This window comes from Lepisosteus platostomus, chromosome 11 (genome assembly GCF_059453375.1).
Source record: "Lepisosteus platostomus isolate fLepPlt1 chromosome 11, fLepPlt1.hap1, whole genome shotgun sequence".
NCBI lineage: Eukaryota > Metazoa > Chordata > Actinopteri > Semionotiformes > Lepisosteidae > Lepisosteus > Lepisosteus platostomus.
Window position 1 is genome coordinate 19366680 of NC_142621.1, and position 24800 is coordinate 19391479.

General features: G+C 38.3%; 3 protein-coding genes across 6 annotated transcripts; all 3 read right to left on the reverse strand.

Annotated features, from left to right (window-relative positions):
• Positions 1-745: 745 nt before the first annotated feature.
• mysm1 (Myb-like, SWIRM and MPN domains 1) lies at positions 746-15254 on the reverse strand. Of its 3 annotated transcripts, none has more exons than XM_088598774.1 (20): positions 15164-15254; positions 14315-14393; positions 13765-13835; positions 11835-11909; positions 11233-11305; positions 10904-10966; positions 9732-10317; positions 8531-8723; positions 8285-8415; positions 7778-7881; positions 7424-7501; positions 6128-6216; positions 5583-5637; positions 5454-5504; positions 4409-4483; positions 3188-3376; positions 2833-2965; positions 2410-2515; positions 2126-2183; positions 746-1979 (listed from the first exon to the last, which is right to left on the reverse strand). In XM_088598774.1, the coding sequence occupies exons 1-20, from the start codon at positions 15220-15222 to the stop codon at positions 1806-1808; spliced, it is 2442 nt and encodes an 813-aa protein (XP_088454900.1). In that variant the 5' UTR covers positions 15223-15254; the 3' UTR covers positions 746-1805. The 3 variants fall into 3 exon arrangements, with proteins under 3 accessions (XP_088454900.1, XP_088454899.1, XP_088454901.1); XM_088598773.1 differs by having other exon boundaries at positions 10868-10966; XM_088598775.1 differs by having other exon boundaries at positions 10868-10966; positions 14315-14410; positions 15164-15229.
• Positions 15255-16790: 1536 nt separating this feature from the next.
• On the reverse strand, positions 16791-21338 carry LOC148652129 (uncharacterized). 2 transcript variants are annotated; one of them, XM_088598779.1, is made up of 5 exons: positions 20681-21338; positions 20178-20218; positions 20010-20084; positions 18693-18891; positions 16791-17809 (listed from the first exon to the last, which is right to left on the reverse strand). In XM_088598779.1, the coding sequence occupies exons 1-5, from the start codon at positions 20745-20747 to the stop codon at positions 17406-17408; spliced, it is 786 nt and encodes a 261-aa protein (XP_088454905.1). In that variant the 5' UTR covers positions 20748-21338; the 3' UTR covers positions 16791-17405. The 2 variants fall into 2 exon arrangements, with proteins under 2 accessions (XP_088454905.1, XP_088454904.1); XM_088598778.1 differs by having other exon boundaries at positions 16791-17851; positions 20681-21333.
• A 19-nt stretch (positions 21339-21357) lies between these two features.
• caiap (CARD- and ANK-containing Inflammasome Adaptor Protein) lies at positions 21358-24196 on the reverse strand. The gene has a single exon (XM_088598777.1). It carries the CDS (start codon positions 23820-23822, stop codon positions 21546-21548), a length of 2277 nt encoding a protein of 758 aa, XP_088454903.1. The 5' UTR covers positions 23823-24196; the 3' UTR covers positions 21358-21545.
• Between the last annotated feature and the right edge of the window lie 604 nt (positions 24197-24800).

The window sequence follows — 24800 nt, forward strand, 5'->3', positions numbered from 1 at the left end:
TACTATTATTATACTGTCTACAGACGCCATGCTGTTTAATCATGAGGGAGATGTATGCAAAGTACACACCTGCCACATGTTAATTACACATACTGTATCATTAGCTGAAAGAATGCAAGAGAAATTACTTGATTTTTTCTTGAGGCTTTCCTCTACCAGGTGTTGATAATTGCAAAGTACAGTCTTTAGTGAATGAGGCTCTAAGTGTACAGGGCCCCTATGTTTAAGCTTTCTAGAATTTTGTGAATAGTTCTTCAGATTTCAATATAAAAAACCTAATAAAGATTTGATTTGAAAATTAATTCAAAAGAACAAGATCATATAATAATAAATGGCAGTACTGTTGTGAATTGCACAATAACATTTCAGCATGCTTTCTTCTGCTCGTAATGTAATTGATTTCAAGGGAACACACATTAGGGTCACTATTTTCACCTCCATTCAGCTGATTCAGAGTCACGTAAATGATTCATCAATCTGGATACCCAATAAGAAAGGAGCAAGCTGACCAAGTATTTTTTATGTCTATTTTTTAACCATTTTTGCTGCCGTCAAACTTGCTGCTCATTTAATATCTGCTCAACTGCCCACTTAATCAATCTCTCTTTTAAAACCGTTTAATTCCCTGCAGACTGGAAGTACTCCTTTGTTCAGCCTCTATTCAAAGAGGCAGTAAGTCCAACCCTAAAAGAACCCATATCCATTTTGCTTAGCCTTTGTAAGAGCATGGAAAAAATTGAAAATGCACGTTTTTCAAATATTTTATTAATGTGTATTAACAGATATTTGGCTCTGATATTATATAATGTCCAGAATTATCAGTGATAATACAGAACTTAAATATACAAAATACAAAAGAAATAGTGCATGTCCCCCCACCTGTAAATACTGGTATTTATCTTATAAACCACAGATAGCAAACTGAGAATTTTCACCATGCATGATAACCTACCCCAAGCTTCTCTCCCTGTCTGTGTGTCTCATGGAGAGCAAGTTGGGGTATGCAAAAAGATAAATTCCTAATACAAGAAACTGTATATGGCCAATAAAGTGATCTTATCTTAACTTACATAACACTTTTCTTAAAAGGTATTAATACTGGAAAGAAAATATTTAATATAATGAACATATTTTTATATATATGATTTATTTGTTGCACCCTAGTTCCCTGGTGATTACTATATGTAATCTGGACATTGTCCTCTGCCAAACACATGTATTTAAGTAACCTAGTCAGATGCTCTGGTGGAATCCTTTTCCATTATCTGAAAAACTGGGTCGACACGGTTGCTCAGCAAAATTCTTTAATTCAGTGTTGCACTGAAACCAGATGAAATCTTACAAACTAATGGGAAAAGTGTATCCACATCATCACGTAAGCAAAGTGTATAGTTCAAAAACAATGATGGAGGTGAAAACTGAACCAGAGGCAACAATGGGAAGGCCTGCCTGCAGCTCTGTGGTGTCTCGCTGGGCTGGCTAAATTATGGTGATAAAAGCCAGAAAATACTTGTATGTTTGTTTGTATCTACTGCATAATATCAAAAGTGCTGTGTATTTTTATTAACTATTTAAAATGTAAAATGGTCATCAAATATGGTTGCCTTTATATTGACAGTTATACTGTTCATAATATTCCCCTACGAACATTAAACTATATAACAGGACAAATGGGGGAAGATAGTGAAAGTCCAAGTTACACAAATAAGTAATGGCTGGGTCAGTAGGAAAAATCCACAAATTTATAAATATGGAGGGAGGGCCAGAGGTGGAACATATTTTCACAGATATTAACAATACTACACCTACTCAGTGCTAGGTGTCTGTATATTATAACTTGTGGGTTCTATTTCTTGTGTTTCTGTGCTCTTGCTTTCAGCTGCAAACTGTGAGAGGAACAGAGTCTCAATCTGGGCCAGGAAACTGGTCACGGTGGTGTCCTGAAGAAACTCCAGAGATTTTCGCATTGAAGCCAACATCTTGGTAAATAAAATCACAGAACAAAAATAATGCATAATGCAAAATGCTTAGAAAGTCTGGGTTTCTTTATAAAATGCATTACGTGACACTATTTCATCATATAACAGAGCTTGTATACAAAGCAGCCAAAGTTTCAGTTACTTACTTTCTCTAAACAGGTAAGATCAGAATCCCTATGGAAAAGCCTGTCCATTGGTACACTTCTGCAAATAAAATAATAAAATGTTACTGTCCTACATCTTCTCTTTTGAATTAAGTCATTAATGCACAATTTGCATTTAGTACCCCTTTCTATTTATATATTAAAACAGAATTAAAGCAATATCATATGGGAAATACAATAAAATATATTGCTAGCAACCAACACTAGTATCTGAAAGATTTATTTTGCAAATATGGATCACTGTACATAGTGGAGGTTTATCTTACCCATGTGACAGTCTGTACTTCTCAATGATCCACTCTGCCTTGTTCAACACCAGAGACCAATCTGGCTCCTCTGAAGAATGGTGAATTTCAAATTTAAAAGGAAGCTCTGTACCACAACAAAAGAAATATCCTGAATGAATCTACCTCCAGATGAATGTTACACATAAACCAAAGAAATAAAAAGGTACTGCTTGACATGGCACATATCACCAACTGCTAAACAATGTTTTAGGGAAATTATTCAGTATTTTGTCTAAAGGGAGTCGTTGTCTGTAAACTGTGTTCCAACTCTGCATTCAAAAATGTCAATAATGCTGGGAAAAGGTCCTCATACTCTTTGGAGTGTAAGCCTAGATATGCACACTGAAACAGACACACATGAAGTGCACAGTGAAGAGGCTTCCAGGCACTGAAAGAACGTACTGTGTAAGCCGATGGGGCTGAGCTCCTCACTCACAACGAGACAAGTGACCTGGGAATGTGGAGAAGTGTTGGTGGGATTATAGGGACTGATGATCATTCCTATAAACTGAGCACCTCCTCTGAAGAAGTAACTCTGAAAGAAGAAAACAAAGACAACTCAGAAGGGGATGCATGTACCACAGAAAGATATGTCTTGAAAACATTATTCCAAACTTACCTGTATTTTACCCTCGATTAACCTCGCTAACAAGGCAGAAACAGTCTTCCTAAACTGCTATTACCGTCTAAATATTGTACATTAAACATAAATCTGTATTTAAAAATCCCAACTATACCATAAAGAATAAACTCTCACCTGAAATTTGGCCTGTGTATCAATGTCTCTGAGGGAGGGATTTGGGTCGAAGGCAGGGTGAGAGTGGTACCAGCCCACAACATTGTACCCTCTCCCTGCTAGCGCCTCAGAGGCCTGGGTCTGAGAGACTGGATCCATCTCACACTGCAGCCTGGTGCTTAGGCTGTTACAAGGCTCTGCGGCACATATCTACAGAACAGTGCACAGCAACACACTCAGATACATACAAAGGATAATCAAATTTAAAGTTTGATTTGCTTGACTGTAGCAGTTTTAATATAATTTCCCCAATTATTTTCTTTCCCAAATGCCTTAAATTCTATGCAATTTTTATTTCTCCTTCCAGTTAAAATGACATGATTTTGGAGCAGTGTTTCCCAATCTGTGGTCCCTATTTAAACTTCAGGTGGTTTTTAGCTGTAAAAATCTAGTTAAACATTTTAATTACAATGTTCTACACATAAGTCATTCCATTACTAAATTTTAGTAAGAACCACAAATAACTTGAACATAGTATCATAATATATGAACACACTGTATTTTTGTAGGTTTTCCAATATATCTATTGGGTTTATGTCAACAATATACATGTGTAATCCAGGAATTATACCTGGATTTTCTGTGATGCACAGCTTTCAAAGCCAACATTGAAACAGCTCCAATTCACATACATTTATATATATATATCATACAAATTTAAAGGTGTCATCAAAACTTTTTATTTTTATTAACATTTTTAAAAGCAATTTAAAGATAACACTTTTCTAAATACAATGCCTTCTACTGTGCATGGAAAAAAACAGCTAACAGCATGAACAATTTTTAAAATATTTACAGAAGAAAACCACAGTATGAGCAATGCATTGGAGAGAAAATAAGACAGAGAACTAAGGTTAAGAACACTTGCACATTAAAGCATACGTCTAATAATAAAGTCCACTCCTCCACACTCATGAACATCTTCCAGGACAACAGCTAATTCTCTTTTTGCTAATGTCTCTTTTATTTATTACGATCAATGTAATATCCATCACAAAACAGTTTCAGCATGTCCATCCTGACTACCAAAACAATGGGCACTCTAAAAAAGGCAAGCAGTTTGCAAGAGGTCCACTAGGAAAATGCTAGGAACCAGTTATGTGGCTGGCAACAAAGACAGGCAACCACATTTTGATTGATATTTCAACATATATATAGCTTAGTGAAATCCTGACTCCTCACCTTTAGAACCCTTGTGCTTTCAGTGTATCCTCCTCCAAGCAGCCCAATGACCTCACCCATGGACACATGAGCGTGCTGTACATGCAAAGTAGTCACACACAGGGTCAGTACTCATCTGATCAATACACTCTTATCTCACAGCCACCTGACACAGTGCTAAACCCTGTGTCATTTGACAAAGTATTTTTCTCTTATCGTAAAAGGTTAGACTTTAGAGGACACAAGACTAAAACAAAGCATTCTGGTTAAAACCTCCATCACTGAAGGTTCTAAATTTAAAACTCATATGCTGCTTCTTTTTTAGAGAAAGCTTTGAAGTGACTATTGTGACCTAATATGGGACAGAATGGCCAAAGAACTTCCCACCATTTTCTTCTGAGGGACCTGTCCAGCAATGTAATTGAGGACAAAGGCAATGTGGGGAAGTTAAAGAATTCCCTTTATAACCTTTAATGCTGAATTAGTAAACTTATTGATAACCTCACTCCTAGATACCTCTGCCACAGTTTCAACCATCCTCTACCCAACACACTGTCAAGCTTTCTCCTTCCTTTTCCCAGTACTGGGATTTCAAAATTAGTTCCCACAATTGTGGGATGAAGAAAGAGAAACCTAGTGTTTTGATAGTACACCGATCAAGATGAACAGTACACAAGATTTTTTGCTTCTTCAAATATTTCGATTTTTCTTTTCATATACCCATGTGGCTTACAAGCTACCCAACAACTAGTATCTTGTGTTGAGACTTGGGTATCAAGTGGATAAGATATTTGTTTATTTTATGCAGGTCTAGCAGTCAAAAAGGGAAACCTAACCTTTGTTTTCTCTAAACTGTGTTACACTGTTACACTTTTGGTCCACTAGGTGAATCCCAACAAATATTTCATCACTAGCATTCATAAGTAGTCTGGCTTGTGGTCTGTCCCAGTTCGGCAATGGTAAAATGATGCAACAACCCTAGTCCTGTGCTACACATTCATGGTCCAATAATATAGACATATATCATAAAATCACTATATGTACTTATTAGTAATATATGACGTACCATATCCATAACAATGAGTGCTTCTGCAGACACCACCACCTGGAAAGGCTCCTGAAAATAATTTAGTTGGTAAGCACACAAAATTTGTGGAAAAATAAATGTTCCATTTTCAAACTAAATAAAGGTTACCTGCTTTTCCTCTCCAAAAGACTGACACGGAATTAGTTGGAAAGGGTCAAAGGTACTGAAAGAAAAAAATACAACATTAGAGTACTGTCAAGAGTGCCTGGCTAGTGAGAGATACAGTTGCCGAGCTCTAGCTAGCTTGGAACTCTTTGAATGACTAAATGGACTGAAACCACAGTCTCTGTGCACAAAGCATTATTGTACAAACAGAAGAAAATTTAGATCTTCCTGCATAACTAACATTTGAAACTAGAGGTTTTCAATACAAATCAAGACTTGTGTTGAAAAGCGCATTTAATATGGCTTCCAGTAATTCAAACTAAGCAAGTTAATTTCAAACTAAGCAAGCCACCTTGACTAGTTTCTTTAAAGTCATTCGATTTTTCCTTTTTAAACAAATTAAATAGAACATCTAAAGTATTTTCTTTATCTCACATAAAAAATTAATTATGTTCAACTCATTGAGGACCTCAGTTTGGTCCTTAAACTTGAAAATGTGCTGCAAGCCTGCATGACAGTGAGTCTTTGCAAGGAGAGGTCTAATATACCCTTTGGTTTGTCGTGGAACTTTACTGGGCTTGGGGAGTCTTCTCTTGTTCTCCTCTCTCCTCCTGGCAAGTTCCTCAGCACTCAGGTGCTGGTAAACAGAAACAGAACCTATAAAACTGGCAAGCTAAGTTCACAGAACCTTGTGACTAAACTACACCAGTCCGCAAGAAGCTAAATATTCTAACTTACTGCTAATAACTGAGAGGAAAAAAACTGATAAGGCAAGACTCCCCAAAGTGATTATTAAACAGATCACAGTACTGATTAATTAATGATTTACATTTTATAATTAATAATACTAATAATAATAATAATTGCTTACACTTATATAGTGCTTTTTCTGGACACTCCACTCAAAGCGCTTTACAGGTAATGGGGACTCCCCTCCACCACCACCAATGTGCAGCGTCCACCTGGATGATGCGACGGCAGCCATAGTGCGCCAGAACGCTCACCACACATCAGCTATCAGTGGGGAGGAGAGCAGAGTAATGAAGCCAATTCACAGAGGGGGATTGTTAGGAGGCCATGATTGATAACAGCTGATGGGGAAATTTGGCCAGGATGCCGGGGTTTACACCCCTACTCTTTTCAAGAAACACCCTGGGATTTTTAATGACCACAGAGAGTCAGGACCTCGGTTTTACGTCTCATCCGAAGGACGGCGCCTGTTTACAGTATAGTGTCCCCGTCACTACACTGGGGCATTAGGACCCACATGAGCCGCAGGGTGAGCGCCCCCTGCTGGCCCCACTAACAGCAACTTCTTCCAGCAGCAACCTTAGTTTTTCCCAGGAGGCCTCCCATCCAGGTACTGACCAGGCTCACACCTGCTTAGCTTCTGTGGGTTGCCAGTTGTGAGTTGCAGGGTGATATGGCTGCTGGCTTAATGGTTCCTTATATTTATATAATGCTTTTCACCCAGAAGGATCCTAAAGTAATTAGATACAGGAGTGAACCCACTTCATCTGCCAATGAAACTGCAGTCGACTAGGTGATATGTGGCAGCCATTTTGTAAAATGAGAAATTATTTCATCAGCTGAATTAAAGAGAAACTATTTGTTATCTAGATATTACAAGTCCGAGATGGAATCTAGCCAGATACAGTTCTAATGTTGTAAAAAGATGTTAATAGATCCTTGCAACATAATTATTGTTATTTTAACAGGAATAAGCCCAAAATTATAAATCAGAAAATGGCTGAACCAACTATTCTTTTCCATGGGAACAAACAGAAAAGAAAATGTTATATTACCACAAATGAAGTTAAAAGTACTTTAAGAACTTAAAATACCTCAAATGTCTGTCCTTCTAGGTCCCTGGCATCACACCAGTTACCCCACATGTCTCGTACACGACGTTTTCTTGTTCGCTTTAGGAGGACAAAAAAAGTAATTCAAAATGATAAACTGAAAACTAATAACCTTATGGATATATAAAAGCTAACTGGGTCTCATATAGGGCAATATTTTGTATTGAGTGTACAGGAACCAGCAAAATAGAAAGACTATAAAAAGGTACAACACCTAAAAAATATTTAAAATATATAGTTTAATGGAGTTTTATTTATTTTTTTCAGTTTGCTCATATTCTTTAAGCAAAAATAGTGGCATTCTATCATTAGCAGGACAGAAAAGATCACCCTTACCATAGACTGCAGTCTTTGAGCCAGCTGGTAAGCCACTAGAGCATCCCTTCCTTCTTTCAGACGTGACTTATCCACTGTTCTTGGTCTGTTATAGATCGCCTGTTCTAATACAACAGAGAAACACAATCAATTCGTAGACAGATAAGACTCAAAAAGCTGAAAGAACTGTTAATGTCAATAGCTGTGCACTTGTTGTTTTAAGCTGTACAGTTTTGGTCTCTTTACTACACAGAATGCAAGAACAAAAAATTCTGACCAAGGAAGAAATCAGCATGTTGTAACTGGCGCAAAAAGCACAGACTTTCATCAGATGTCTCCACATTATAGGGATAAATATAAAAAAACAAGCAGATGTGAAGCACTGCTGATTGCACTTGAGCTTTAGGCTACTGTACTCTAATAAAATAGTTACAAATGGTTATTAAACTAACACCCTTACAATCTATGAACATTATTGAAAATAATTCCAGACATCACAAAAGTGTTATTCTCATTTGCAAGTAATACCACAGTTGAAGTTAATGGCTCCTATAAGCTCCAAATAGGTGTGGATCCTTCCAATACAGTTCACATCACCACAGTTCTTCAGGCCAGGCCGCACTGAGGTTTTGTTCAGGTATTTGGGTTTACTTTTCACCCTTAAGAAAAACAGAAAAGGTCTACTCAAACACAAATGGACAAAGAAAATATAGCCACAGTAGAAACATCTGTCTTCACAAAGTTAAAGTCTTTAGGACCAGGTTCTTGTCTCACCACTGCTCTAGGATGTAGTTCCTAATTTTGAGGTAGCGCTCAGGCGTCTTAGAAGGCCGACCTTCAAAGAACTCTGCAATGGCATGTTTCTCCTCGTCTGTAATGATGTTTGGGTCCAACTCCACTTCTTGTTCGGGGGCTTTTAACTCTTCATCTAGGCCTTCCTCCGACCCTGCAAGCCGTTGTGTTGGATCTTCAGAGAAAAACATTCAGGAGTTTACATACTTTGTCAGCTAAGTCTATGTCACATTACAATATGATATGGCCAGCAGCCATATCACCCTGCAACTCACAACTGGCAACCCACTGAAGCTAAGCAGGTGTGAGCCTGGTCAGTACCTGGATGGGAGACCTCCTGGGAAAAACTAAGGTTGCTGCTGGAAGAGGTGTTAGTGGGGCCAGCGGGGGGCGCTCACCCTGCGGTCCATGTGGGTCCTAATGCCCCAGTATAGTGACGGGGACACTATACTGTAAACAGGCGCCGTCCTTCGGATGAGACGTAAAACCGAGGTCCTGACTCTCTGTGGTCATTAAAAATCCCAGGGCCCTTCTCGAAAAGAGTAGGGGTGTAACCCCGGTGTCCTGGCCAAATTTCCAATTGGCCCTTACTAATCATGGCCTCCTAATAATCCCCCTCTATGAATTGGCTACATTACTCTGCTCTCCTCCCCACTGATAGCTAATGTGTGGTGAGCGTTCTGGCGCACTATGGCTGCCGTCGCATCATCCAGGTGGATGCTGCACATTGGTGGTGGTGGAGGGGAGTCCCCATTACCTGTAAAGCGCTTTGAGTGGAGTGTCCAGAAAAGCGCTATATAAGTGTAAGCAATTATTATTATTATTATTAATATAATTATGCAAGCTAATGGGATAAAAGTGTTGATAAAAACAGCTTTTTGGCAGTATTCTTCAGCTATAGGCAAAAAAGAATATTACTGATGGACTTTTAACTCAGAAATAAATAACATAGCTCATTTGTAAACTCTAATTATAAGAACATTTGAAATTAATTTCTTCAGGACAAACTTTGCAGTTTATCACTCAGTACTATCATACTTCTGAAAGGTATGTTACCATTGTATCTCTTTTACCTTCCAAATGGACAATTTATTAATCTACATAGACGGATTATATATTGACCCAGAGAACTAAGGAACAAATTAAAACCAGTAGCTAAATAATTAAGCTTTCTTCACTCTACCTGCAACGTCAGCAAATTCGCTTTCAAGCAGTGACTGTCCCAAACCTTCTACAATCCCATTCTCCTTCTGTAATCCTGGGCTGCCTGCCCTTAACTCCCGTTCCTCAGTCTCTTCTCCAGTTTCTTTTTCTGACTCTGTGTCATACTGAAACAGATCTGAATTCCTAAGCTGTTTTGCTGTAGGTCTGTGCTCTGAACTGCCAAGGACAGATGTTGTAGAGAAAAGGTGGTGAGTATAGTACTCGTCTGAGGAGCAGCTGGGAGTCTCTGGTTGACATGTGGAAGTTGATCCAGGGCTCCTCTTTGCCTCCTCATGGGTTGTGCTGTCTAGGTCCTCCAGGCATCCCTGCTCCAGATGATGGGATTCGGTCTTGCAGGCTGGAAAAGTTGTGTCCTGATCTGTGTCATCAGTGATATCCACATCTTCATCATCTGACAATCTCTCAATTCTGACTGCATTAGGCAGGGCAACTATTTGGTTCTCCACAGCCCTCAAGGAGTTGGGCTTATTGCCTACCACATCGCCATTTGATGAATCCTGAATAGAAGCGCCTGAACTCTGTTTGAGGGAATTTTCAGTCTTTGTCTGTGAAGATATTGAAAAGACGATGAGCCCTCTCTGCATTTTCCTTTTAAGTTATGTAATTTCTTACACTCATTTCCCTGTCCTAAAGATGCACAGACAAAAATGGTACATAACTGGTTCTAGAATCACGATACTGTAATAATCTAGCATATCTTAATAAAATAATTACAATTTATTGTATTTATGAAATACTTTCCAAGATCCGTATCTTCTAGATTTTAAAGGATCCAGAAGCATTTCACACATAGGAAAGTATCCCACTTAATCAAAAATGAAGGCCAATATTTTAATTACCAAATAGGCAGGTTCAGGATGCGAAGAGTACCAACTACTGGTGACCAAAATGTTCTCCCTGACCAGTCCTAGCCTTGCTTAACTTCTGAGATCTGACAACAGCAAAAACTCTGAAATTCCTGCTTGTCCTTAGCATGCTTATACAGTAATTGCTCATTACCTCAACAATGAAAGAACAGCAAATGTTGAAAAGATAAGTTATAAATGTTCTTCACTGTGATAAGGTTCTGTTTTATTCTTTACACTCAGGACATACCATCTTTTTAAAGTACTGCCTTGCATAGCTCTTCACCTGCAAAACACTGCGACTGCCAATCATTTTTGCTATCTTGGTCCATCTTCGACCAAACTGTGTCTGAAACATCAAAAAGACAGGAGGGAAATATCTTTAATGCTGTTCAACATCTATTACACTTATAGTTCAAATTACAGAATATTAGGATTTGTTTCCACACTTTAAGCTGTACTAGCTACAAAACTATCTTTGGTGATAATGTTATAAAAACATAAACATAAATCTTTATAGAAACAGAAACAAATAAAAAAATGATAAATGATAAAAAATCCAGATGTTATACAAAGTGCAATAGCCAGTATAATTTGTCAAAGTAAATTTATTACCAGTCCTTTTTCAAAAAGATCCTTTTCCTGCTGTGCCCAGCGAACAGGTTGAGTACCCGATTTAATTGGAGACCTATAAGGATTTTTTCAAAAGAATTAAAAAAAGAAGAATACCAAAAATAATTAAAACAAAATCTATTGACTTTATCTATAGCCAACAGTATAGATCCATTCAAAACAAAAAAGAAGCATCTTTCAGTACAAACATTTATTTATAAGAAATGTTTTTACAGAAAAAATAGGTATTAAGAACTTGTGTTTATATATAAAACTTGTATTTATGTAAATATATGTACAAATATTAAACATAGCCAACATCATAAGACATTAAAAGTAGGATTACCGCAAATGTATATTAGGGACTGCAAAAGAATGTGTATTTATAAAGATACATACGTTTAGAATTTATCATATTTAGTGTCATAAATTTTGACGTAAATGAAAGGAAATGTCAGTCCTTTACACCTAGAGAACTGCAAAATTCAAGGGTAGTCTTAATTTACCAAATAATTCAGCATTAAAACAGCTGATCTGACTTCATATCTAAATAATAACATTAAGAAATTATTATCAGAGTTATAAAAACAAGTTGATGAACTCACTTCTTTACTTTTTCGGTCATTTGCTTGTCACCAGTCCAGGTGTTCTTGGGAAGCTCCTTACCTGTTAGATAATATCTTAAACCTTTTTAAGAAAAACTGTCAGATCACTGCATTGGAGATGACTGCCTTTGATTAATAGCATTTATCAACTGTGTTAACTTATACAGTGCCTTGCGAAAGTATTCGGCCCCCTTGAACTTTTCAACCTTTTGCCACATTTCAGGCTTCAAACATAAAGATATAATTTTTTTATTTTATGTGAAGAATCACCAACAAGTGGGACACAATTGTGAAGTGGAACGAAATCTATTGGATTTTTGAAACTTTTTTAACTAATAAAAAAATGAAAAGTGGGGCGTGCAAAATTATTCGGCCCCTTTACTTTCAGTGCAGCAAACTCACTCCAGAAGTTCAGCAAGGATCTCTGAATGATCCAATGTTGTCCTAAATGACTGATGGTGATAAATAGAATCCACCTGTGTGTAATCAAGTCTCTGTATAAATGCACCTGCTCTGTGATAGTCTCAAGGTTCTGTTGAAAGCGCAGAGAGCATCATGAAGACCAAGGAACTCACCAGGCAGGTCCGTAATACTGTTGTGGAAAAGTTTAAAGCCGGATTTGGATACAAAAAGATTTCCCAAGCTTCAAACATCCCAAGGAGCACTGTGCAAGCGATCATCTTGAAATGGAAGGAGTATCAGACCACTGCAAATCTACCAAGACCTGGCCGTCCCTCTAAACTTTCAGCTCAGACAAGGAGAAGACTGATCAGAGATGCAGCCAAGAGGCCCATGATCACTCTGGATGAACTGCAGAGAACTACAGCTGAGGTGGGAGAGTCTGTCCATAGGACAACAATCAGTCTTACACTGCACAAATCTGGCCTTTATGGAAGAGTGGCAAGAAGAAAGCCATTTCTCAAAGATATCCATAAAAAGTCTCGTCTAAAGTTTGCCACAAGCCACCTGGGAGACACCCCAAACATGTGGAAGAAGGTGCTCTGGTCAGATGAAACCAAAATCGAACTTTTTGGCCACAATGCAAAACGATATGTTTGGCGTAAAAGCAACACAGCTCATCACCCTCAACACACCATCCCCACTGTCAAACATGGTGGTGGCAGCATCATGGTTTGGGCCTGCTTTTCTTCAGCAGGGACAGGGAAGATGGTTAAAATTGAGGGGAAGATGGATGCAGCCAAATACAGGACCATTCTGGATGAAAACCTGTTGGAGTCTGCAAAAGACCTGAAACTGGGACGGAGATTTATCTTCCAACAAGACAATGATCCCAAACATACAGCAAAATCTACAAAGGAATGGTTCACAAATAAACGTATCCAGGTGTTTGAATGGCCAAGTCAAAGTCCAGACCTGAATCCAATCGAGAATCTGTGGAAAGAGCTGAAAACTGCTGTTCACAAACGCTCTCCATCCAACCTCACTGAGCTCGAGCTGTTTTGCAAGGAAGAATGGGCAAGAATTTCAGTTTCTCGATGTGCAAAACTGATAGAGACATACCCCAAGCGACTTGCAGCTGTAATCGCAGCAAAAGGTGGCTCTACAAAGTATTAACGCAAGGGGGCCGAATAATTTTGCACGCCCCACTTTTCATTTTTTTATTAGTTAAAAAAGTTTCAAAAATCCAATAGATTTCGTTCCACTTCACAATTGTGTCCCACTTGTTGGTGATTCTTCACATAAAATAAAAAATTTATATCTTTATGTTTGAAGCCTGAAATGTGGCAAAAGGTTGAAAAGTTCAAGGGGGCCGAATACTTTCGCAAGGCACTGTATAATGAAATAATAAAATCAAGAAGAGGTGAAAACATATATATATATACACTTCTCAACTATGTCTATGCTGCACTGATTCTTCCTGCTAGAAGAGTTCACATTTTAAGTCAGTCCAGAAACAAAAAAAGGATACTCCTCTTCAAGCAGCATGTTCTCAATAGCTGCTCTATTCTCAGCACTGATGGAGCTGTCCAAGGCCCAGGGCTAAGGGAGTTAGGAGCAGAACCAAATGTTAAATGTGAAACCTAATGTGTAAAGACTTCTACTCACATAACACCAAGCAGGCAAAAAAGCAGCTTCCTCAAAGCTGCAGACCAAGAGCTGAGTATGAATGCTGTTATATCAATCTCTTCCACCTTGCTTATCCAACTGTTACAACCTAAGTGAAGATCACTTTGTTTCCAGAAACTTTAAACCAAAATGAAAGCAAATTGAACTGAAAAGTCCCAAGTATTGAAAGTTATTGAGCAAGAGACATCTTTTGGTTGTAACTGCCTCTTGTGGAGAGAAGGAGCTTTTACTCCATGATGTATTCTGCTTTCCTGCTGTAAAGTGTGGACAAAATTAAATGTCACCAGACATGTCACATAAGCATGCCAATAGAAACAATGTTAGCAATGCAGTCATGTAGGAAGGTTTGAATTGCAAATGCAAATTACTACATTGTAAATGCATCCACTTACTATCAACCCACTGTTTGTCCTCCATGATGACTGTAAATACTGGTCTTGCAAGAATCTAGCAGATCCAGCATCAGGGTCTCTGAAATACATTTCAGGCTATCACAGAAAGATTTCAAATAGTATCAATGTCAAAACATGGCTGTTAAACACAGCCATGTTTAGTGCGTACTTAATCCACACTGCACTAAGTACGGTATTATAATATTAAAGTTTATGTCGAAGACAACAGGTCAGATCTCTGAGACTACTCATGGGAATAGGCTTAAAGTGGCAAAAATATTTTTGGAAAAGGTCTTCATGTTCTTCAAATTTTAGATAACTTGAGTTAGGTCTAGATGGTCTCCTCTCGTTTGTAACTTTTCGTTCATTAGATGCTAAGCGTTTACTGAGAAGACGCAAGCCTCCTGACAAAGGGGCAGGATAGCACGGTTAGCTCTCCAACACAACTGAAAAGGTCTGTTATACCCGAGGTCTTCTTGTTTATACTTTTACATCGATATTACTAAAACAGATGTAGCGATATCTTTAGGAGAATCATTCTGACACTCTAAAGGTTCTATTTCTATATAGCTGAAGAGCTGAAAGGAAAAAGCGAGTCCACAAGGTATGTGAAAAAAAAATATAGAAAACAACATAAATATGTTTATTCAAATTAACATTAATCTATAATATCTGACTTATCTAACACTCACATTACGGATTTTACTCTCGACATTTCGCCATTCATTTCAATATGTAAAGTACTGAGACCTTTAAAAAAAACAGAAATTTCGTAAAAGTACTCCTGTCAAACTCTGAATCAATTGACACTGTGTAAGACATTACAGACACACTGTTCCATCACATTACCTCAAATTCAACTCAGATTCATCACCCTCAATATCAACAACATCCAGCTCCTCCGCCATGTTCTCTAAAACTCAGCACAAGCAACAAAGAGAAGTGACAGGTCGCTCACAGGACGAAGTTTTTCTCTGTAGCGACATCTGCTGAGTGGAAGACCTCCAGTTAATGTCGTTATTTATATTTGATTTATTTCATTTTTAAAACATTTATCTAAATAATGTTATGAAAGTATAAAAATATATTTTTTGATCGAGCTTATACTGAATATTAAAGTTCCCGATTTGTGTGATTCCATAACCCCATTCTTTTCACAAAACTGTTGACAACTGTCTAAAAGGATGCACTTTTGAATGTGACAAGTTTTATGTCTTGTAAGACGTTTGACAACTTGTAAGAAAAACATGATTACATTTTGTGTAGTCAAATTCAGTTTTTTATCAAACTTAATTTAAACCACTGAATGTTTTGGGTCCAAAAATAATAATTACATTGCTACTCTTAGTTTTATAACAAAATTACAATTGGAGAACACATATAAATTTAGTGGTTACTGGTGCTATAGTAGATACCTGTTATTAATACCCATCACCAGGTGTTTCCATATTTAGTGTAGCAAAAGCGAAATTAAGGAACTGGAGTTTTGCTTTTCATTTTCAATAATCAGCTCTAATTTTTGTATGCTATTTCAATTTTGCTTTGCAACTCCCCAATCAATTTATGAAGTATGAAGTCATTTTAAAAGAAAATAATCACTCTGATCCCATTACAACATCTAGGGTGATGTATTGATAAAAAAAGGCATCTTTTGAAGCATAATACCTTGGCTTCTATTAAAAAATGTGTGGATGAGACCTTCGGGATAATAAGCTTAATGTAATGTAATGTAATGTGTAATGTAATTAATACTAGCAATCAAACATGTTAGAAGTGTATACTGGCTTCCTCTGGATTGTAACGATTCCTATGTTGTTATATGGCCAGCAGCCATATCACCCTACAACTCACAACTGGCAACCCACTGAAGCTAAGCAGGTTTGAGCCTGGTCAGTACCTGGATGGGAGGCCTCCTGGGAAAAACTAAGGTTGCTGCTGGAAGAGGTGTTAGTGGGGCCAGCGGGGCCGCTCACCCATGTGGGTCCTAATGCCCCATATAGTGAAAGGGACACTATACTGTAAACAGTGAGATGTAAAACCGAAGTCCTAACTCTCTGTGGTCATTAAAAATCCCAGGGTGTTTCTCGAAAAGAGTAAGAGTGTAACCCCGGCGTCCTGGCCAAATTTCTCATTGGCCCTAATCAATCATGGCCTCCTTATAATCCCCCTCTATGAATTGGCTTCATTACTCTACTCTCCTCCACACTGATAGCTGATGTGTGGTGAGTGTTCTGGTGCACTATGGCTGCTGACGCATCATCCAGGTGGATGCTGCACATTGGTGGTGATGGAGGAGAGTCCCCATTACCTGCAAAACACTTTGAGTGAAGTGTCCAGAAAAGCACTATATAAGTGTAAGCAATTATTATTATTATTGATAATACAAAGTAATTAAGACATTTTTCGGTGTTGGTAAACAACTACAGGTACCTTTGTGTTAAAAGGGAAAAGGGTATTATATAAGTCAGTCTCTCAATTTAATTTCTTCCAAAAATAAAGTTTTTATTAAAGTTACTAACAATTACTGACATAAACAACTCATAAACACTTGAATGAGATAAGAGTATGAAACAATAATACACGTTATTATTTACAAAATGTTTTTATATTCAGTTTTAAACAATTCAATGAAAATTCTCATAGTACAAATATTCCAAAATTATCTATTTTAAATCCTGCCTTAATTTTACATTTCCTAATCCATTACAGAAACTTTGAAGTCTGGAAGAAGTCTAAAAGTAACTTTCTTAAGTCTATAATTTGCCAGTTAAATTTACACCAGCTAATTTTCAGTGAAGCCTTAAAGAAGTCCTGATGGGTAATGTTAAACTCCTTAAATTACCTGCTTTTCTGTATAGCTGGATCACATCTTTAGTTTAAAAGCCAAAAGAGAAACAGTTTACTCTATGAAGGCAGAAATACAGAGCTTGTGAATAACTCCCTATGGAGAAATACTTCCCTACCAGTGTCACATGAGACAAATATGAACAGATTTCTCTGCTACTTCCCCAACCTGTCGGATATTTCCAACAACGAGGTCACTTTTGTGTGGTGCCATCAGCTGAACTCCCTTCTGTGTTCCAGTAATACCCTATGTGTCCTCTTCTGAAGAGGAGTAGCAGTCAAGACCCAGAACATGTGGCTTGTGTTCGGCGGGCAGGTGGGATGTACTGAGCTCCAATGCCTCTGAATTTTTGGGAAGACAGTTCTGGGCTGCAGAATTCTGGGCCATGGAGCAGCTTTGAAGGTTCGGAAGCCCTGTAAACAGAACCCTTGCCAGACTGTCTAAGTTCTGATCATCTAGTGTGGCACGTTGCCCAGAAACCTTCACAGCCATCTTGCTGTGGTTGAAGCAGAGAGGCTGGTCTTGGCTGGGTAGGTCTGCCACAGGGGAAGTGAGTACAAGAGTACAACTCTTCTCTTCCTCTGGAGCTTGTGTCACCTTGCTCTCCTCTTCATCATCACTGTCTGACTCATCACTCTGGCATCCTGGTTCTGACAGCACAGGAGTGCATAACCTTTTAAAGCCCCCAGACTCTGAGAAAAAATAATTCTTTTTAATTTTAATTTAATGTATACACACTACTTAGTAAAAGGTAATAGCTTCCTAAAGTAACTGTGGATTAAAATGTAACAGTTTTCAGTGCTACATGTTAGAGCTGATACTTCAAAATAACCCCATGTTTGAAAGAAATGTGCTGGTACTTCATGTTTGAAAGAAATATATTAATAAAATACTGCATGATTTCTGATGGTGAGCTTATAGTAATCACAAAACACTTTTGTTCTTCGTACAAAACAAGTAATTTTGTCAACTGAAAATGACATCTCAGATCCATCAATCTCAGACGTATCACCTCCAAACGTTATGAAGTTTAATAAATATTGATGGTAAAACTAGTAGTCCAAAGTAGTCCAAAGTGATACCTCTTCTAAATTTATGAACAGTTGAAATTTATAATAAATTAATATAATACAAAGGGAGGTAATACTTCTTTTTGCAACCCTTTGCAAGTCAAGACCCACTGTCTTTTTTTAATTCACTAGAGGCTTTAATTACCACTTACGAAGATGACTGTGCATAAAACATGGGTTGATACAGTCAAATAAGTAATCTTTATTAATTATGTATTTATTTATAAATATGTTATTCTTTATTAAAATAATTATTACATTATTTATAAATCAGTAAAAGGGATTACTGGAGATGGGGGATGTCAAAACTTACAGCAGTGATAGTTTATCCATCACAAAAACAGACATGATTTTGAAATAACTTCAGAAATCATTAAGGATACATATCTGCTGGAGACTTTAAAAATGTGAAATGCAAGCAAATGTACTTCAATGCATCACACAGGAGGACAGACAGATCTACCTGCTTGGCTAGGACATGGTACCCCATCCTGTGGCCGTTTCCTTTTAGTGTAGCCTCGGGAATTCCAGGGCTGGTGTTTGCAGGACGGATCTAGGACCCGGAGCTTGTGGAGGTAACTCTTATATTCCTTCCGCAGCTCCTCTATCTGCTGCTGAAACTCTGCAATCTTCCTCTCAGGGTAGTGAGAGAGCTGGGACTGCTGCAAGACAAAGAACAGTTCTATTATAAAAGAACACATGAAATGTTACAAAGAAATAAAGGCCATTTCCCCCCTCATGCCTCTTTGGCTTCTAGTACATTCCCAATCTCCCTGCTTCAACAGCACTGCAGTGCAGTTTGTTCCAAAGTATTGCCATTCTTCGTGTAAAGAAGCACCTCCTGTTTCCAACTCTGTGGCCTCAATTCATTTTTCCATAGCCTCCACTTGTGCCCTCAAGCCTTTGTGTCTTCTCTGTTCAAGACTTAAATCATTGTCATAACAAGACCTCACTGTATTAGTCATCTCAAATATTCAACACTGAAATGTATCCGTAATCTGCATAACACATGGAAACCATAGGACCAAATACATAGCAAGTCAGGAAAAGAAGTAAGTTCAACAGGTGAGTCTATTATGCAACGAAAGAGTGAAATTTATCAGGACATTAGGATTAGTACCTTTTAAAAAATGCTAGTGGCTTGTGGAAGAATGAAACAGGATCTTAAAAGACCAGGTATTCAGGACCTAGGTTCAGCACCTCATTGGATGGACAGCAGCTCCAACATTCACCATAATGCAGCACTGGTTTGAAAATTTTGGTCCAGAGGGAGAGTGACATCTGCATGTCCACTATCACCACTTACACTTACAGGTCCAACCTGGTATTTTCCTTCAAGTTCTCCCATCCAAGCACTGATCAGGCCACTTGTATTCTGAATGTACTGTTTTCGTTGACTGTGTAATAAATGCTCTAAAATATTTCTGCCTTCAAATGGTACAAGGAGAGTATTGTTTTGATGTATTTACACCAATCATTCACACGGAAATAACCAAAATGTTGTTGTTTTTCAGATTTTTACAATGTGCGTTGTGAACTGCAATTGTGACATGTTTGGATTATTTTGAACTGCATTTCCACTTTTAGAAAAAAGCAGTCTCAACAGCAGGGGGCATTGTCATAATTGCAAAGAGGGAATAGTTAATGAACACAATGATTTCTTCATACATAGACAGCAATTTAATTGTATCAGTAATAAAAAAATTGTTATTGCCATAACAGAAGTCTACATTAGTCCCTCTTTGACAGTCTGATTGAACAAAACACCACACCAGAATACCTGCAAATAATATTCTATTTCATTGGTGATGCTTGGAATCCATTTCTTCACGGCTGCAGGTGAATTCAAGGAAGACTGGAAGACAAAATTGGGTCAGGGGACGTCAGGAACATTTTAATAAAATAAAGTAGGAGTTTTATTTTATAGTTTATTTTGGGTTACACTCACCAGTCTGGGTCTTGATTCACCTATGTCCTTTAAGCGACCCTCTGCGGAAGACGAAAAAATTAAAACGATAGCAGATTTCTGAGAGATGAGAGATTTACCTCTCATTGTGTATTTTCATTGTGTATAGGTGTAAAGCGCGTTGAGAAGCCACCTTTAAAGGCGCTATATAAAAAAGTTTTTATTATTAATTTCGACCCTTAATTCTTTCGAAACGGAAAGAGACCTAACTTCATAACGATTTAGATAACTGCTAAAACAACTGTATCAATTTATAAACCTACGAACTCGAGACTCTTGATTTGGATTTGCAACGCTTAACTAGATCAAAGGAAAATGAACAGTACATGTATTAATATCAGGAATAAATAAATATCCATTTACTTTTTACGGTTCATTTCATAGCCTGCTGAGTTCGTTACTGATATGATTTGAAACAATTCATCTGCATACTGTTAGATAGTTCTAGGACACAGAGCTCAGCGAAGCAGTTTTCGTTCATGTACCGTCTCGCTGCCTCTGAAGCCACAGCCGGTTTAGTTTCCCTAGCTGTTTCTCCTCATTCCTGGCCATGTTGGAGTCGCCGCAGCTGTCAACAACCGGTCACGTGCCCAGTCTCCGGAAACCAGCTACCAGTCTCATGTGATCTGTGAAATAGCTCCTCTCCTTGGCATCTCTCACTGATGCCACTGCCTTAGATATTACGCCTTTACTTTATTATTTTAATAATCAATTAAAAGTGTATTTAAATATGCATATCTAAAGGACAGCCTTCAAATAAAGATCATTAAGCACAACACAATAAATCATTAGTTTTACCATTTCAGGCTATTATTATTATTGCATAAACGTTTACTACGTATTATATAAAAACATTGGTAAAAAGCCTAACGTTTAACATTTCCAATACAAGTTACTGTATGTGAAGCAAAACATTTTTTTTCTAAAATGACCACCAGAGGTCGGTATGTGTGAACTGCGGTATCTCTGAAATTTCATTTCAGTGATCTGTTGATTTCTTAATGTACAGAAATATACAGATAGCCATTTACAAACATATGTTTTATAAGGAATATACTCTATACTCTGCTGTGAAAGGTATTTGGAATTCTACATTGTTTAACTCTTTCTCTCAGTTTTTTCTTCCAAATACGGAAAGTATGTAAATTCTGTAGCCACACCACAACAACATCTGAGGTCATGTTAGTGTACAGGATATAAGTGAAAATCTGATTAATTATTCTTCCAGAATAATGAAACCCTGCTGCACTACCATTCAGACACTGATATTCACTCCAACGTGGGACAAATCTTCTAAGGTGTCGGAGTCCTGTGAAAATCATATGATGTCCATTTTTAGACGGTTATGTATTATTTGATAAGAAACATTTTCTTCTTCAGTAGTGTGGCAACTTGCTGGTGTTTTTCTGTGTCCCCAGTCTGCGCCACCTGCAGTGGGGTTTTCTTCACACTGTTAGTGGCCTGCAGGTTGACCTTTTCACCCTGTGTCCAGTTCACTAGTCTGTGAACAGTGCCAAGGTGCCCGGCTCGACTGGCAATGTGCAGAGGGGTGTCTTTATTGATGTCCATAGCATTGATCTTTGCACCACTGGACAGCAGGAAGTCTACCAGAGAGTCATACCCATGCTCTGCCGCAATGTGCAAGGCGGTCTTCCGCCACACATTTCTATCATCAACATTCTTGTTTTTTCCAAAGGCCAAAAGAACTTTCATGAGGCTCAGATGGCCTTTTGCTGTGGTGTAGTGCAGGGGTGTGCAGCCATCCATGTCCTTGGCTCTGATCATTGCCTTGCCTGACAGCATGGCTGAGGCAGCCTCAGAATTTCCTTTCAGCGCTGCCATGTGTAAAGGTGACTTTTTTTCCTTGTCCACAGCATTGGGATCAGCACCATTTCTGAGCAGCAGCTGCACCACAGATGCCCCACCTTGAGCTGGAGCAAGATGCAGAGGTGTCCTCGACTGTTTGTCTTTTGCATTAATATCTGCCTTAAATTGGATCAGCTTCTCCACAACCTCCTGGTGTCCCTGCTGACTTGCAATGTGCAAGGGTGTAAGTACCTCTTTGGTGACAGCATTCACCTGGGCCCCATGTCTGATCAGTACCTCCACTACATCAGGTTTGTTGTGCAAGGCAGCCAGGTGCAAAGGAGTCTGGTCTACAGGGCCTGGCATGTTAACGTCCATTCCTTTCTCTAACAGCAATTTTAAAACTGGCAGATTCCCACTCTGAGCAGCCAGATGCAGAGCTGAGTTATGGTTTGGCAATTTCTCATCCAGACTAGCCTTTTTGGCAACCAAAATCTTGACAGCTTCCAAATTCCCCAGCTCTGCAGCGAGAAGCAAAGGTGTGTACTGCATCCCATTACGTGCATTTATGTCAGTACCTCTGTCTATCAAAGCAGCTATAACTCCTTGCAGGTTCTTCTGAACTGCTTTGAAAAGTGCTGACACCATGGTATCAGGAGATAGCCCTTTAGCATGCTGAAGAAGTAGGCTATACATGGACTGGCTGTTAAGGTTAAATGCAGCTTCAATGATACTGGAATCTAGCTTGGCTCCAGCTTCAAGAAGAACTCTAGCTGTTTTCTCAAAACCACTGTTAACAGCATGGAACAGTGCAGTCTTCTTCTGATTGTCCTTTGCATCTACTGGGGCACCTTCCTGAAGGAGGATTTGGGCTAGATGGGAGTTATCTTTGAGGGCTGCCATATGTAGAAATGTCCTCTGATTATGGCAAATCTTGATTTCCTCTTCCACTAGAATTTTGACTGAACTGAGATGCTTGTTTTGGGCTGCCAAGTGAAGTGGAGTTTTAGATTCCTTATCCATGGCATAGATATTAGCCCCTGCCTGCACAAGGAATTTTACTGCCATGCTATGACCATTTTCAGCAGCCCTGTGCAAAGCTGTCCTTCCTTTTCTGTCTCTCAAATCCATTTTGACCCCTTTACGCAGAAGGAATTCTATAACTGGGACCTGGCCATTCAAGGCAGCTATGTGCAAGAGACTCTCATTCAAAGAATTCACTGCATTGATGTCACAATCGCTTAAAAGCTTCTCCAGACAAGATACATCCCCCTTTGCAGCTGAATCGAAAAGACCCCCAGGTTTACGATGCACCACTTCCGTTTCTTCTGGTGTCTTAAGCGATGAGATAGTTGAGACAAGTTTACTGTCTTGGATCTTTACTCTCTTTCGTGGAACTGCCATATTAGTGGTCTTCTCAGGGATTTTATGCTGTTTATTTTTAGGGGGATTACTGTGGTCCCTTTCTAAAAGGTACCCTATAAGCTGCCTTCTGCCATCCCCGATACTTTCATTCACATCTCCCACGTACACTTTGATGCTGTTGTACAAGTCAGGCTCTATGAGTTTCAGACATGGATAGAAGAACAACCTGCAAGCTCTCTCACCTTGGGAGACCAGAAAGTCCAGGAGTCGTGAATTCTTCTCCTCCCGAGATCTGCAGCTAAGCACAAGGAGTCTCTTCTCAGGTGGTAAGACTTCCTTGTCAATCAGAAGATTCAGCAAATGCTCAGTTTTAGATATACCTTCAATCAAGTCCCTCTTTTTTGTCTGGAGAACTTCGATTGCATACGGATTGGTAAACAGTCTATTGGAATGCATGGCTATATAACTCACAGGAACAGTTAAAAAAAAGAAAACAGTATATCCAATCTACTGTACATTGCAGGTTACAATGGCATTTCAGACAACACTGTAAACTTTACTTAAAGAAAACACTCACTTTCTTGGCAGGCATGAAAGGACTCCTTACATTTTTCTAATCCAATATCCCCTTAGCAACCAGGTAACTATTGATACCAAAAAGACAAAAAAAAATTCTACATAAACCAACGAAGTAAAATTATTTGAAGAACTTTTAAAATGAAAATAAAAAGATTAAGATATTAAATTTGTGATCATTATTTTAACAAGATCCTGTAAAGCTTTGAAAGGTAAATACAGCCACGCTACCAGGCATTCTTTAACTTTAATTGCAGTTCACACAATCTGTCAGAGGTGACTAAGGAAGTAATTTGCAGCCAGGATACCGTTTCCATGATCACATTTTGGCCTTTGGGTGTGTTTGCAGTTCACTCAGTCCAACAATAAACAAACCCTGCACAAGCTCTCTGACTGGGACCACACAGACCTACATTGATCGGACTAGAGCACTCCCTGAGAGACCACTGAGGAAATACAATGGACAGCTTTAACAATCTTTCCACAATAGATTATCCATATATGAACATGGTAGTTTGTTTTGTTAAAACAAAAAAAATCTCTTTAAGTTAATTCTCAATCTTACATCTTTGGTTTGTCAAACATAACTGGATTAGACTGTAATTTTGTACATTAAAAGGTAAAGATAAAAAAGATAAAATTGTGTTTACACTCCTTAAAACACTTCTTAGAGATTATCAGTGAAATGTGAAAATTAATATTTAGATTTAATCTTGTGAGGCATTCAACTTCGCAGAGTGGAATTAACTTTTAACTTTTACAGTTTTTACAGGCCTTCTAGATATTTTTAATTCAGCTAAATGACATCAAAGATGGACATTAAATATTCAGTTTTTCAACACAATTACCTGTCTGTTT